The sequence below is a fragment of the Etheostoma cragini genome, chromosome 13 (assembly GCF_013103735.1).
Source record: "Etheostoma cragini isolate CJK2018 chromosome 13, CSU_Ecrag_1.0, whole genome shotgun sequence".
Classification (NCBI taxonomy): Eukaryota; Metazoa; Chordata; class Actinopteri; order Perciformes; family Percidae; genus Etheostoma; species Etheostoma cragini.
This window is the reverse complement of record NC_048419.1, coordinates 14,592,840-14,605,956: the sequence shown is the minus strand read 5'-3', so window position 1 is coordinate 14,605,956 and position 13,117 is coordinate 14,592,840. Positions and strand designations below refer to the sequence as shown.

Sequence of the window (13,117 nt, the reverse complement as noted above, 5' to 3'; positions counted from 1 at the left end):
AAATGTATTTTTCACTTTCATCAACATTGAGATGGGGCATTTGTGTTGCATTCACGTGGTTTCGGAATAATCAGTTTGCAACTGGGAAAATGTTGATTTCAATAGTGTTGTGTCATTTAGCAATATGGAAAGTTAAAATTACTGTAATGAAAATTTAATCTGTTTGGACAATGGACACAAATAAAAGGAAATTAGTATTCGGAAATCACTATGCACATTTTATTTACTACTTTTTCTTTCAGGTTAAAACAAATATAAGATCGTGAAGCCTAGTTGTAAAAGGACATACACATGTCTGACTCACATTCAACATCACACATGGAAGCTGAAAAGAATTACTAAAAAACTGTATAAAAATTATTGTATTCTTTAATCACCAATTGGTAAATTACAGAGATTTAATACAGCATCTAATGGCAGCAAAACACAGTTTCATTTATTATATTCATTCAAATGCATCCATTGTATGTGAGCACCATAAAAAGCATAAAACAATCTTCCCAAGGCATCCGTTTTACAAAGTGACATGATTAAAAAAAAGCTAACTTTTTTTGAAAATCTCTCAGGAGTAGAATAAATGTCACTTTACATCTACCCCATGGCAAAAGTCCATATTTCCCTTGCACATGTACATTACTTACTACCACACACCATGCCTATCACATATAGTATACTGGTCCAGATGGAATAGTAAACAGTCATTCTTTCTGATGGTTTACACAAAGAAATAGCTAGTTTGATTTGATCCGTCCCTATTGGTCCACAGTTTTTCAATCCTCCAGCACTCGTCTGGGAGCACTGGACATGCATTCAATCTCTGCGGTGAGCCCAAAGGTGTCTTTTCTCTATTAGATTCAATCCCTTGGCTTGTAATGACGCTTGCCAAGCCTTGTTCTCCTCCTCATCGCAGCTGTAAAAGAGAAGGCAGAGTTAATGGAGGGAATCAAAAGTGTGAATGAAGATAAGGACAAAAGATAACATGTCAAGGTGGAAAGATATGAGACATTAGGATTAAGGTTGAAGGACTTACAGGTATATATGGAAATAATAAAAGTGAAAAGAGAGTTTCCTTATTCTGTGAATAGCTTTGTATATAGCTGTGTTTTTTAGCAAACTCTCTTTAGTCCGATCCATCATTGGTGTTGACCAATGTGCCCTCAACTAACTTTGCTTTTACCTGGAGTTTTCCTCGCAGCCGCAAATCTACTTCCCCCTGTAAAACAAAGAGAAAACGCAGGTAATCACTGCATTGGAGTACACACACACGCACACTCACATTCTCACACACACACACACACACACACACACACACACACACACACACACACACACACACACACACACACACACACACACACACACACACACACACACACACACACACACACACACACACACACACACACACACACACACACACACACACAGTTATGCATATTCACCTTGAATGAGTTTGGTAATTCGTTCTGACTCCTCATCAATCAGATTCGGGTCACCGTGGATGGTGGTGATCTTAGAGAAGTCTGGGCCTGAACGTTCACAACAAAACCATTAGATCCAAACAATTTGTCTCTTGCATACAAAAAAACAAGTATGAAGTTACATTACTTCACACGCATCATCTTCTCTTTTCCACCTTAAAGTAACAGCTTATCTTTATTGCAGATTTGTAAACATGATTACTTCAAGGAGGAAAGGACAAAACATTTTTGAAGAAACCTGTTTTGTATGTTTGTTTGTGTAAGAAGACCCTACCCTCAATGATAATAGGCTCGTTCGCCGTGGTGTATCTGGCTCCACCTTCAGACCGGCAGCGGAGAAGGGTGTTTAAAGTCATTTAACGACTTAACAAATATACTGACTGACAGACGGACAGACTGACAGGCACATACATCCCATAAAACACCTCCTCCGCCACCGCCAACACAAAGTCAAGCACAGTTGTGCAGTATGACACACGTACACACACTCACAGGGTGCAAAGTAAATTGTGTGCAGAGGGGCGCTCAGCTCAGCTAAAGGGGGGACATTATTTGTATTGGCCTGCAAACTAAGCACCAGTAAAGCTGTTGTTGGTGAAACCGGCCTAAAGCTCACCTGCACCCACACAAGGCATTTGCCCAATGGTCGGAGTTGGGCACCCTAAAATGACACATCATAATTTGCGCTCTTTGCACTGCTCACACATACACATCACATCTGAATTAGACAGAGAATGGGCAATAGGATGGGATTCTTGCATGAGAGATAAGAACACTGGCAAAAAGATAAAATCAGATGGATAAGTGATAAGATGGACTTCCAAATTATAGTGCACAATGGCCTTATCTTTATGTCATGATGCGAGCCTAACCAGAAGATGGTCTATCAAAATTAACTTCCTTCCTCTGGGCCATCATTACTGAGCCTATACAAACATCAAACACCAGAATGAGCTTTGGATGTTTTGAACGGTGGCTGACCAAAGCTTGTCATTATACTGTACATACATATAAAACACACTAAACAGCGTTCTTTGTTTAAAACAGGCTGTCCATTATTGGGGAATATTATTACAGAGGATTTGTGATGCTCCCCTCAACAATGCAGCAGCCAGTAAAGCAACATACTGCCCCAGCTATTACTGTTTTTCTGTTTCTGGCCTACTCCATTCTCCTACTTCAAAAGTATACGTAGGTAGGGCTTTTTGGATTAAGAATAGGGAGCAGTGATTGCAACCATAATTAACTGCTTTTCTTCAGGATGATTTCAAATACAGGGGTTACATTGTGACATTGTTTGTGGTCCTTTAGATTTGCCTGGATAGATGAATAGTTCCAGTTAAGGGTCCAGTTGCCAATTCAAGGTCTGCTTGGATAAATCTGACGTTCATCTTCATCAGCAGCCAATGCAGAGATGATTAAACAATCCTACATTGACTTAGTTGTGTCTTAGTTGATTAATATTGCAGCCATATAGACAGCTTCACATTAGTAGCATGATGCCACTGGCAGATAGGAAACGTTCTTACTGGGTTTTAGCCACTGCATTTAGTAGATGTCCTTTGTGTTTGCTGCAAATTATCTACTGTCATAGTGAAACGTACACCAGCAATATCAACCACTTTAAAGGAACAGATTCTAATTTGTTTTAATCAGGTCGGATGTATAATACTGAATGCTGATCAAGAAATTGAGAAACTGAAAAGACAAGCTCAAGCAGCAACAGAAACTTTGGCTCTTAGCACTAAGCCAGCCACAGCGGAGTAGGATGTAAACCACATGGGTGTTTGGTTTGTCTTTAATCCACCAGAGGTTAGCCAAACTGCTCGCCTTAAAAATAAAGATGTAGCTGGAAACCAAGATTGGAAGCCAAGACAAAGCTTATGACTTGGAGATAAATTATTATTTAACATTATTTAACAGTCTAAAATATGGTTATCATGTCCAAATACATTTAACAATCTACAAAGCATCCAGTAGTAATACAAACATGTGCCTTTGAGACTAAGATGATGGACACCATGAAAGATAATGTGTCAGATGACTCAATTGATGATCACCAAGAAAACGTAAAATTCACATTAGATTTTGATGCTCAGTTAAACGTGGTCAACAGTACTGTGGATGCATTTGTTAAAAGAGCTGTTATAAGACGCATGAGAGTTCTAAGATCTACACAATGACTTGACATGACATGCTCTTCTAGAGAGGGAACGTGTTAAGAGAAACTGACCTGTGTCTCCATCTGCATCAGGATCTCCACCTGCGTTAAATAATATATGTTGTGTCATCAAATCTATCGTACCTTTTGTAAGGTTCACATTAGATTATCCACTGTATCATTTTGTCTTAAATATGAATGGTCTGAACGTTCTTTAACGTCCAGCAACTTACCCTCAACAACTCTTGTAATCTTGCTATTGGTAGACTGTCCTTCAATGACCCTGGTAACCGTGGTGATTGAAGGCTGCCCCTCGATGACTCTTGTCACTTTTGTGAGGGAAGGTTCTCCCTCGATGACTCTGGTTACTTTTGTGAGGGAAGGTTCTCCCTCGATGACTCTGGTTACTTTTGTGAGGGAAGGTTCTCCCTCGATGACCCTGGTTACCTTGGTCTCCCCCTTGAGAACCACCTTAGTCAATACTGGTTCTGTCTCAATGACTCTTGTAACCTTGGTAAAGGTAGGTTGCCCTTCAATGACCCTGGTTACCGTGGTGAGTGAAGGCTCCCCCTCGATGACTCTGGTCACCTTGGTGACTGATGGGTCTCCCCCAATGACTCTGGTCACCTTTGTTACATCAGGGACTACAGAAAGAGAGAGGTTACAATAAGAATTAAGATGGATAGAAATATTATCTTTAACATTCCCACATTTTCTATATTATGAGCAAAGGATAAGGCTAGAGGTGCAGTATGTGACGTTACCAAAAGCATGCAGAACAAAAGGGTCTGATGTGTGTTAGATATTAGACTGCATCACTTATCAACTGCTGCTGTTACACTCCATGGTCCGGTATGCTGCTCACGATGGACAGATTTTATTTTCTGCCTATTTTTATCACATTACAGACATGTTTAAATTAAAATGATAATCCTATATTTTTCTCCAGACAATGAATTCCTATTTGGGGCCAGACATCTCTGTAAACACCTACAACCCCTCTTTTTTTAATTTTTTGTTATTTTGAATCCTGATTGTTTACTGTGACAGTGTTTGTATGAGCTATAAAGAGATGAAATCTAGCCAATGTGTGCTTGTATTAGAGGCCTTCTAATCTTTGGCCTGAGGTCCCTTTATACTTTGCCTAGTCCGGTAATCAAAACCAGACTCATGTCTGTCTTTTAAACAAAGTACTTTAATTAAGAGATTTGGGTCATTTATGTTTAATATCGTTTACACTCCTAAAAGTAAATACATACATAAATACAACATTTGTATTTCCATAATTTAACTGCATAAAATAGTAACCCCTAAAAATGAAACCCCCCAGAGGTCCAAAACGTCAGCTCTACAATCTGTGTAATGTGCCCAATTACCTTTGAAGAATCAGACTTCATTTCTCCCATGTAACCCAACACATGAAGGCATGATCCCATCTTTGTGAAAGTGTACTGGCCTCAGTCCAACTGAATGGACAACATCCAAGAGTCCTCTATGATCCCTGTTATGCTTTGGCAGCCTAATTACCTCATCACTAAAGGAACTGATTAAACATGCCAAGAGGTCCAAGTGGACTTAATAAATAGTGAGAGTGGATAATCACAGGAACAACAAAGAGAGCCATGGAAGAGGCCCGAATGGAGCAATGACATGCATGCAATATGCAAGAAGGATTTCACTTTAAGAACAGATGCTTATTTCTGAACAAAGGACATTGCAGTCAGGCATTTTAAAATCACCACTTTACCCCAATAGTGTCTTACCTGTCTCAACATAATGTGTAGTTGTGATGGTCCTCTCTGTGAAGTAACATAAGTAGTTTTAAGTTGTTGCAGATGCAATAATATTCACCCGTCATGCAGTAACAGTGGTTCTAAAGAAACTTACTGATAAAGGTGAGTGGGATTTCAGCATAAGAAAATCCAGGTACAAACTAAAGAACAAAAAGCATAAAAGAATGGAAGTTATAAGACAGGCAGAATAATCGAAAAATCCTCGGTGACCTACGTATATTCACACATATGTGTATTTTTGCTTTCTCTACCTTTATCTGGATGTACTTAATGAGCTTCTTCAGGAGGACCAGGAGATCCTGGCGGCCCACAGGAAGGGCTGTAAATAATAAACATCATCAAAAGAACATAAGATAATGCATCCCAGCACAGAGTGCACATTGCATGATTGTATAATAATGTCTGCTGTTCTCACCCGCAGGATAGAGAACATTCTTAACCACATGGATTACACCGTTTGTTGCCATCAAGTCACTGTCTGGAACATCCACAGAGTTGACATGAATGGAGTTGTTTACCTGTGAAAAACAGAAAAATACAATGTATGCATATTTATTTTTTAAAGCATATAAATAAACACATTCTTATTTTGTGAGCTACGTGCATTACTGTCAAAATAATGTATCCCGTACTGAGACCATTTTGACATGGTTCATCCCCTCTCACCCACAGAATTAAGCCACATCAGTCCAGTTAAAAAAACCTAAGGCTTTCCTTAATTATTGTGCATGGCTGATAACCTGATCAGCACGATAGGAGTGAGACTGAGGGCAAAATTGAGGTGATGGATGAACTGATGATAAAGCTGTCATCAAAGACTGACGAGCAGGTGCAAGCAGACAGAGAAAAATGGCAGGTGGAGGTCATCAGATAGGAGGTGGGGAATGGTGGGTGAATATTGAGAGTTGATGGCAGGAAGACAGGTTTTATTACTTCTGGCCTTACTCCAGAGATATTCAACTTTGAAGTTATAGATTAGCACTTGCACTTTGATGCTTTTGTTTAAATGAGAACATGGGGAAAGATTGGGTTTAAGTCTCACAATAGAGGCTTTGAAGAAGGACAAAATAATGTGTGTTTATGTACAGTACTTTAAAGCTTGATTACATAATACCAATCTCTTCTTAAAGGAAGAATAAACCTTTGGATATGACCCCCCCTAATTCTTTTTCAATTTCCTAAATTTCCCAGAACGACTTTTTAATCAAACGTGGGCATGAGTTTAAATCTCGCTGCCAGTCAACTAGTTTGTAGAGTTTTATCATGGTTGCATATATTACTCAAAAAGCTACAATTTTACATGTTGAATTTCACATGTTAAAAGAGGGATTTTCTAATGGGTTGTTTTATTGTTGACACAGATGTACACTGAAATGATGGCTGATTATACATACAGAAATCACTTGCAGGTTGTTGCCCTGGAGGGTTTTGAGCAAGTTGGTAACTCCTCCCTCTAATCCTCCATTGATGAAGATGCCATTACTGAAGTGGTAGAGCAGAATGATCCTTAAAGCATTCAGATTACCTGTCAATGACAACACGAGGGAAACATGTTTTACTTCCTGTACAGGACAACTAGCATTCTTCTTCTCTCCTCACCCCTGCATTATGCAACTTTAAATCAGAACAAAACTAGCTTAACAGCAATCCCCAATGCATGAAAGGATGTAGATGTGTTCATTTCAGTGGAGTACTCACTTTTCAGCACAGCCATGTCCTCTCTACTGAGACCACCAAAGGCATCGTCAGTTGGTGCAAAGATGGTGTAGGAGCCTTCCTGCTTCAGCAGATTAGTCAGACCTGCTGTCTCCATTAGCGACAGGAAAATCCTACAAACAAAAAAAGTGAAGAAGAAAGTCATCAATTTACACAATCCACATAAAGTACAGTACTGTAGGAGTGAAAGGAAGCTTAAACTTAAGAGCAATATGCATTCTGGATCCATGGAAATGGTAATATTGATATTTTACAATTCAAATAAGAAATAAAAACATTTTGAGGCATAATTTTCTGTTTTGCATCATGGCAAACTACTGTGTTTCAGACTGCACAAACGTCAGCCAGTCAAGATATCAACTTTCTCAACCAGGAGAAGAACAGCTCCAGCAATAATGGCACAACGCGTTCTGTGCTGTAAGGGGACAATATAATACGTTTGGACCAAGGACAGGAGGATTATGGTTTTAGGGATTGTAATTTGATGGATTAAGGGTTGGAATTTGAGTGAGACTTGTGTGGTCCCATTAATTCACACATCTGCTGCCTCAGTTATTCATCATCAAACTCAACTGGTGCCAATATCTGTCACAGAGCCATGTGCATGGTATGGTTAGCAAATTATATTGTCAGGAAACCAAATATATTAAGAACAACACATAAACAATGATTACATCCAACCTGATTAGTACAGTAAACAAAAAAGATAAGTAAAATAAGACAGTTCTTACTTGAACCGTCCATCAGCAATCAGGAGCTCATAGATCGTTTTCTCGGCCGGTTTGATTATGGACTTCATAACGTGGAGGGCACTTTTGCTTCCTTCCTTACTGCCACGCACCATACATGCATTTTCTATGCACACGGCCTAACAAAGGCAAAAGATAGAGGAACAGGGTTACAGGTCTAAAAAGTCCTTGTACAAATCTGGTAACTATTAAGGTCAGGGGAGGGGGCTGTCACAGTGTACTGTTTGATTGCAATCAATCAAAAAGAAGAATACAAACGTTTCTGTTAGGGAAATGTAACTCAGCTGTATCTAATATCTGAACCAGAAGAGCAGAAACACACTTCATCTGCCAGAGCTTGACTAATTAGCTGTTTTATTGCATTTGCTTACAGTTGAAAGACAGCAAGATCGTGTTCACACTTGGTAAGGGGCCCGGTAAATGACTTTCAGATTTCCAATATGGAGGTAGACACTCTCCATTGTCTTTCAGTCACTTCTTATTTATCTTATTTTCTTATTCCTTGATGACTCTGGTTAACTCTCTAATGCCACAATACACACACACACACACACACACACACACACACACACACACACACACACACACACACACACACACACACACACACACACACACACACACACACACACACACACACACACACACACACACACACACACACACACACACACACACACACACACACACACACACACACACACAGTGACAGTTCTCACAGTGCGGTAAATGAAGACTCGGAGCAGTTTTCCACTCAGTGTTTCCAGCAGCTGTCCATTGTAGAGCTCACTCAGGGTAACTTTCAGCTTCAAGATATGGTTTTCCAAAAGGTATCTCAGCAGGTTCTGGTCTTTTGACATCACCTCGTCTGACAAAAGCACAGAACAGTTACATATTTAAATTACTAGGGTTATTCGATGCCAATCCTCATTGAACATTTCATTCAGTGTGTGCGCTTTAAAAAGTCTTATAAAATAAGTTTGCATATTTTTGTGAAAGACAACATAGGACTTTTCTTTTACATCCTTGCACGAGGTCAAGACTCTCTAAATGTCAACTCACTAGTGAAGGCAGCGTTGAGGGGAGCAAGGAGTGTGTACTCTGTTTTTGGACCCATGGCAGCGGCTAGGCCCAATTCGGACACCATGTCGGTGAACGTGCTCTGGGAGTCTCCCGTTAGCTCCATCCCTTCCTTGGCTGATATGAATCACATAAACATAACCTATTAATGATCACATTTTGTCAAATGATTCCAACAATTATTAAAATTTGCTGAGGGAAAAGTTGGATTCATCATGTGTTTCACCTGAGTCAGGGATGAGCACCCGGTCAATGAAGTGGATGACGCCATTAGTGGTGACAATGTCCTTCTTCAGCACCATCTTGATTCCATTGACCGTCAAACTATCACCATCACAGCCAATCTCAATGGTGCTGCCCTCTGCGGTCTCATACACTGACCCTGCCATGATTGCTTCAGAACACTGAACACTTGTCAACAGGTGGTATTTCACCAGGGCTGAGTAGGTGGGACAAAGTGGAAGAAAGATAGAGGTTGATAAACACACACAGCTGTTGATCAGATTGCACACTTAACGTACTTTGTGGGTTGCCTGTAGTTATTTTTGTACTCTGATCACACAATCTGAGGTTTACAGTGGCAATCATTACTCATGCACAAGGACATACACATATTCTTTCAACTCTTTAAGAAATATTTAGGCACTTCTGTCAACATTAAGATATGGGATTACACCCCGGACTGAGTCCAACGGTCAAACTTAGCCAGCAAAACTGGCTTGCTAAACCAATGCAATGACAACATAAAAAACTCTTCCAATCCCACAAAAATTCAAATGCAATCACTGCCGGCCATACTCTTCAGCTCAAATCTTCTCTTGAAGGAACAAGGCACAAGGTTTCATATCATCTTTACTATGGAGGCTTCCATGGTTGGTCAGCAAAGCCTGTTCGCCAAGTGTCTGAGAATTTATGTGAGGTTGTATTGTGTCCACAGAGGGAGCCACTCGCTGAGAACACCGCCAACTGGCTTCGTGCTAATAGACATTCCTGGCATGCCAGTGACTCAGCAAACTGTGGAGACACAAGTTTCCTGGTTTCATTGTGTGGTCTGTGGACATGATTGTGTGTGTGTGTGTGTGTGTGTGTGTGTGTATGTGTGTGTGTGTGTGTCTACTTATTTGCTCCTGAAAAGGTGATGGTTATCTAAGTTTAGACATGCTTTTGGGAGAAATTTGCAGAATGGGTTCGGGAGATGGTTCATAAGTTTAGTTTTAAATTAAACTGTCAACATGATTAATGTCGACATTCATGATTCACGTCAAATGAATGTTATGCGTTGAATGATCAAAAACAACCAGAATGAGAGACTACAGCCATGTTAGTGGCTCTGTAATGCTGTACTCTGCAGGCGAATGGAGGGGGGATTAGGAGGGATGCCATCCTCCTTCTTAAAAAGGTGACCAAAATGTCTTGTGCCAATCTATCTGGTTGTTGTTGTGACATTGGATAAGTGTAAACTTTGATATGCTGCTGGTGATAGAGGAAAGATCACTGAAGTTAGTTCATTCTCTAGGGACCATGGAAGTCTGCACTAGATGTCATGGCAATCCATCCAACAGTTTTTGAAATACGCCATTCTGGACCAAAGTGGTGAACAGACTGTCCGACTATCTGACATTGTGCTCTAGACCTCTGCCTAATCAATCAAAAAGAATAATCAATCAAAGCATGGTATGTAAGTAGCGTATGTCATCATTAGTGTATCACATGTACAATGTACCTGCAGTAACATCTTTATCTCCCATGATACGCTCCAAGTAGCCTGGGCTCAATTTGTCAAAGGCTTCATCAGTGGGAGCAAACAGAGTATAGTGGCCAGGCTGGTCCAGCTTGTCCATCAGACCAGAAGCTCCCGCCACTTTCTGGGTAAGAAGAACAAGTGAACACACTGTGTTTTAGGTTTAACATGTTGTCACACAGAGATTCTAAACTGGTTCAAAAACTTTGCTCGGAGCGTTGAGTTTTTAATTGGTACCATTTTTAAATCACTTTTATCCATTATTTTGTACACAAAAACTTGCTCCGAGCACATTGGTCAAAAGTAATGCTGACTTTGTAACTTATTTTCGTCTTAGAGTGTTGCTTATTTTACATACTTTGAAGGAAGAGAGCTCATCGGTGACATCCAGGACATCCTTGATGTTGTTGGCCACACCTCTAATGACCCGATCAATGACATGCACCACACCATTTGTGGCCACCTGATTACCATGGATGATCCTGGCACAGTTTACTGTTACAATCTTCAAAGAGAGGATGTTTTATTAGGACCAACAGCATCTTTGGGGTCAGAAGTCCTGTATAGACATCATTCAATCGTGTATTCATGTGATCGAATGCATTTTAACAATGTGCATAAACTAACCCCATTTGAGTAGTGGTTGATGTAGAGCCCCAGGTCATTGTACATGGAAGTGACAGTCATGTCATTCTTCATGTCTTTGGTCAAAAGACGGTGGTTCACCATGTGGAAGTGAAGAGCGTTGTACAGCTCGATGTTCACGTTGCTCACCAGTGCAGACCGTACATCCTGGGGAAATCCCAACATCAGTCAAAAGTGAGTCATTATTGTATTGTTTTGAATTCCCTACTACTTCTACTTACAGATTCCACCTGCTCCCAAGCTTCATTACTAGGGGCAAACATGGTGAAGGAGCCTTTGCCTTCAATTTCCTCTCTCAGCTTGGACATGTCAGAATATTGCTGTGTGGTCGTAGCCTTTACAAGTCCCAGCGTACCATAGACATGGTCAATGGGCGCCACTGGGGGGGGGGGGGAAGCAGAGAATTTGTTCTATTCTATGGTACGAGTGAATTGAAATTTTGAATATGGAAAAAAGAAGACCAGAAAAGGGGCTGTGGTGAGAGCCACATACCTGCAGGGCATCCTTTCATGCCCTCCAGCTTTATGTACCCAGGACAGCATTCATATAGGACCAAGCTTCCAAAGAAAAAGCACAAATATGTTAGACCTGTGATACAGTAAATTAGCTGATCTTCAAATATAATATAACAACATAAATTAAGGAATTCAGCCACAGAATGTAAAAAATAATTATTTGTATGGTGTCAGAGTGGGTGCATTATAATAATTGTTTTTTGCAACAGCAAAACTAAAACCAGATACAATGTGCATATTAATTCAGTTAATAAAGTTTCTTGAGATAACTCTTGCTATGTTTTGATACTATAAATAAAACTGACTTGAGATGAAGATGAGTTTGGATTGACAACGGTGAAGACATTTGAGACAGGAGAGCAAGGCTGCACAATAAAGGAGAACTTACCAAATAACAAATCCATCATTGAGCAAAAAATATTTAAAAGTCAGGCAGAAGAAGTGACGGTGTAAGAAAACATGCAAAAAGCAAGTCAAGGAGAATAAAAAAAGAACAAAAACACCAATAACAAGAAAGTGGTTCATTAAACACTTCCACAAGAAAACTGGTGAGCGTGCGCAACTCAGCAGGCCAATAACAGAGAAAAGCTGGACTGGCCCGAGACACTTGCTTCAAGAGAGCCGTTGCTGGCCCTTACTCCTCAATTGGTCGTATGTTTTACAGAAAGTTGCACTTTAATGCAATATTATAAATGACAGAATGAGGTGTAAGAAAATTGACAGTGTGAGCCCCACGTGAGTATTCTATGACATTCTGTTTCACTAGAGGAATAAATAATGTTGTAGAAGTGACAATTTGCTAAAAAAATTAACGATGGACAGTAATCAAACTTTCAGACCTTTTATTTTAAGCTAACACAAATCTTCCAAGATGTAAATAAACTAGTAGTAAGTCAACATTGGACACTGAACAATAATCCACCACAGAAACAGCCATGTAGTTCCTAAATCCTAGAATAAGTTTAATTAGGGTTTAACCCTAAGACTTAGTTCCAGTTGGAGCTTTCTTTGGATTTAATGAAGAGGTTTGCTTAGATTTTGGGGAGAGATTTAAGGTTTCCTGCTTTCTGTTTTCCCAAAGAAATATTACATTTCTATATGAACTCTGTGCTTTCTCTACAGGGTTCACATCCAAAACAAGTACTGTAAGTGTTTTCCTTTCAGAAATGAACAGTAGTGATATATTATGTAAGAGCCACACACACGCACGCACGCACGCACGCACGCACGCACGCA

General features: G+C 40.0%; 1 protein-coding gene across 12 annotated transcripts in view; it reads right to left on the bottom strand.

Moving 5' to 3' along the window:
- Positions 1 to 201: 201 nt before the first annotated feature.
- LOC117955400 (periostin-like) overlaps positions 202 to 13,117 on the bottom strand; it is a 17,244-nt gene continuing 4,328 nt past the window's right edge. Inside the window, exons 3-24 of one of the 12 annotated variants that reach the window (XM_034889870.1) lie at positions 11,859 to 11,923; positions 11,588 to 11,745; positions 11,349 to 11,513; positions 11,080 to 11,226; positions 10,704 to 10,845; positions 9,207 to 9,419; positions 8,963 to 9,097; positions 8,620 to 8,768; positions 7,883 to 8,019; positions 7,134 to 7,264; positions 6,830 to 6,960; positions 5,851 to 5,953; positions 5,687 to 5,754; positions 5,530 to 5,575; positions 5,406 to 5,441; positions 3,876 to 4,286; positions 3,715 to 3,744; positions 1,756 to 1,800; positions 1,443 to 1,529; positions 1,178 to 1,213; positions 648 to 910; positions 202 to 545 (exon numbers count right to left, since the gene is read on the bottom strand). In XM_034889870.1, coding sequence (XP_034745761.1) covers positions 855 to 910; positions 1,178 to 1,213; positions 1,443 to 1,529; positions 1,756 to 1,800; positions 3,715 to 3,744; positions 3,876 to 4,286; positions 5,406 to 5,441; positions 5,530 to 5,575; positions 5,687 to 5,754; positions 5,851 to 5,953; positions 6,830 to 6,960; positions 7,134 to 7,264; positions 7,883 to 8,019; positions 8,620 to 8,768; positions 8,963 to 9,097; positions 9,207 to 9,419; positions 10,704 to 10,845; positions 11,080 to 11,226; positions 11,349 to 11,513; positions 11,588 to 11,745; positions 11,859 to 11,923 — 2,491 coding nt within the window. In that variant the 3' untranslated portion in view covers positions 202 to 545; positions 648 to 854. Of the gene's footprint in view, positions 546 to 647; positions 911 to 1,177; positions 1,214 to 1,442; positions 1,530 to 1,755; positions 1,801 to 3,714; positions 3,745 to 3,875; positions 4,287 to 5,405; positions 5,442 to 5,529; positions 5,576 to 5,686; positions 5,755 to 5,850; positions 5,954 to 6,829; positions 6,961 to 7,133; positions 7,265 to 7,882; positions 8,020 to 8,619; positions 8,769 to 8,962; positions 9,098 to 9,206; positions 9,420 to 10,703; positions 10,846 to 11,079; positions 11,227 to 11,348; positions 11,514 to 11,587; positions 11,746 to 11,858; positions 11,924 to 13,117 lie in introns of those variants that run through there. The other 11 variants (XM_034889878.1, XM_034889879.1, XM_034889875.1 and 8 more) reach the window with 11 other exon arrangements.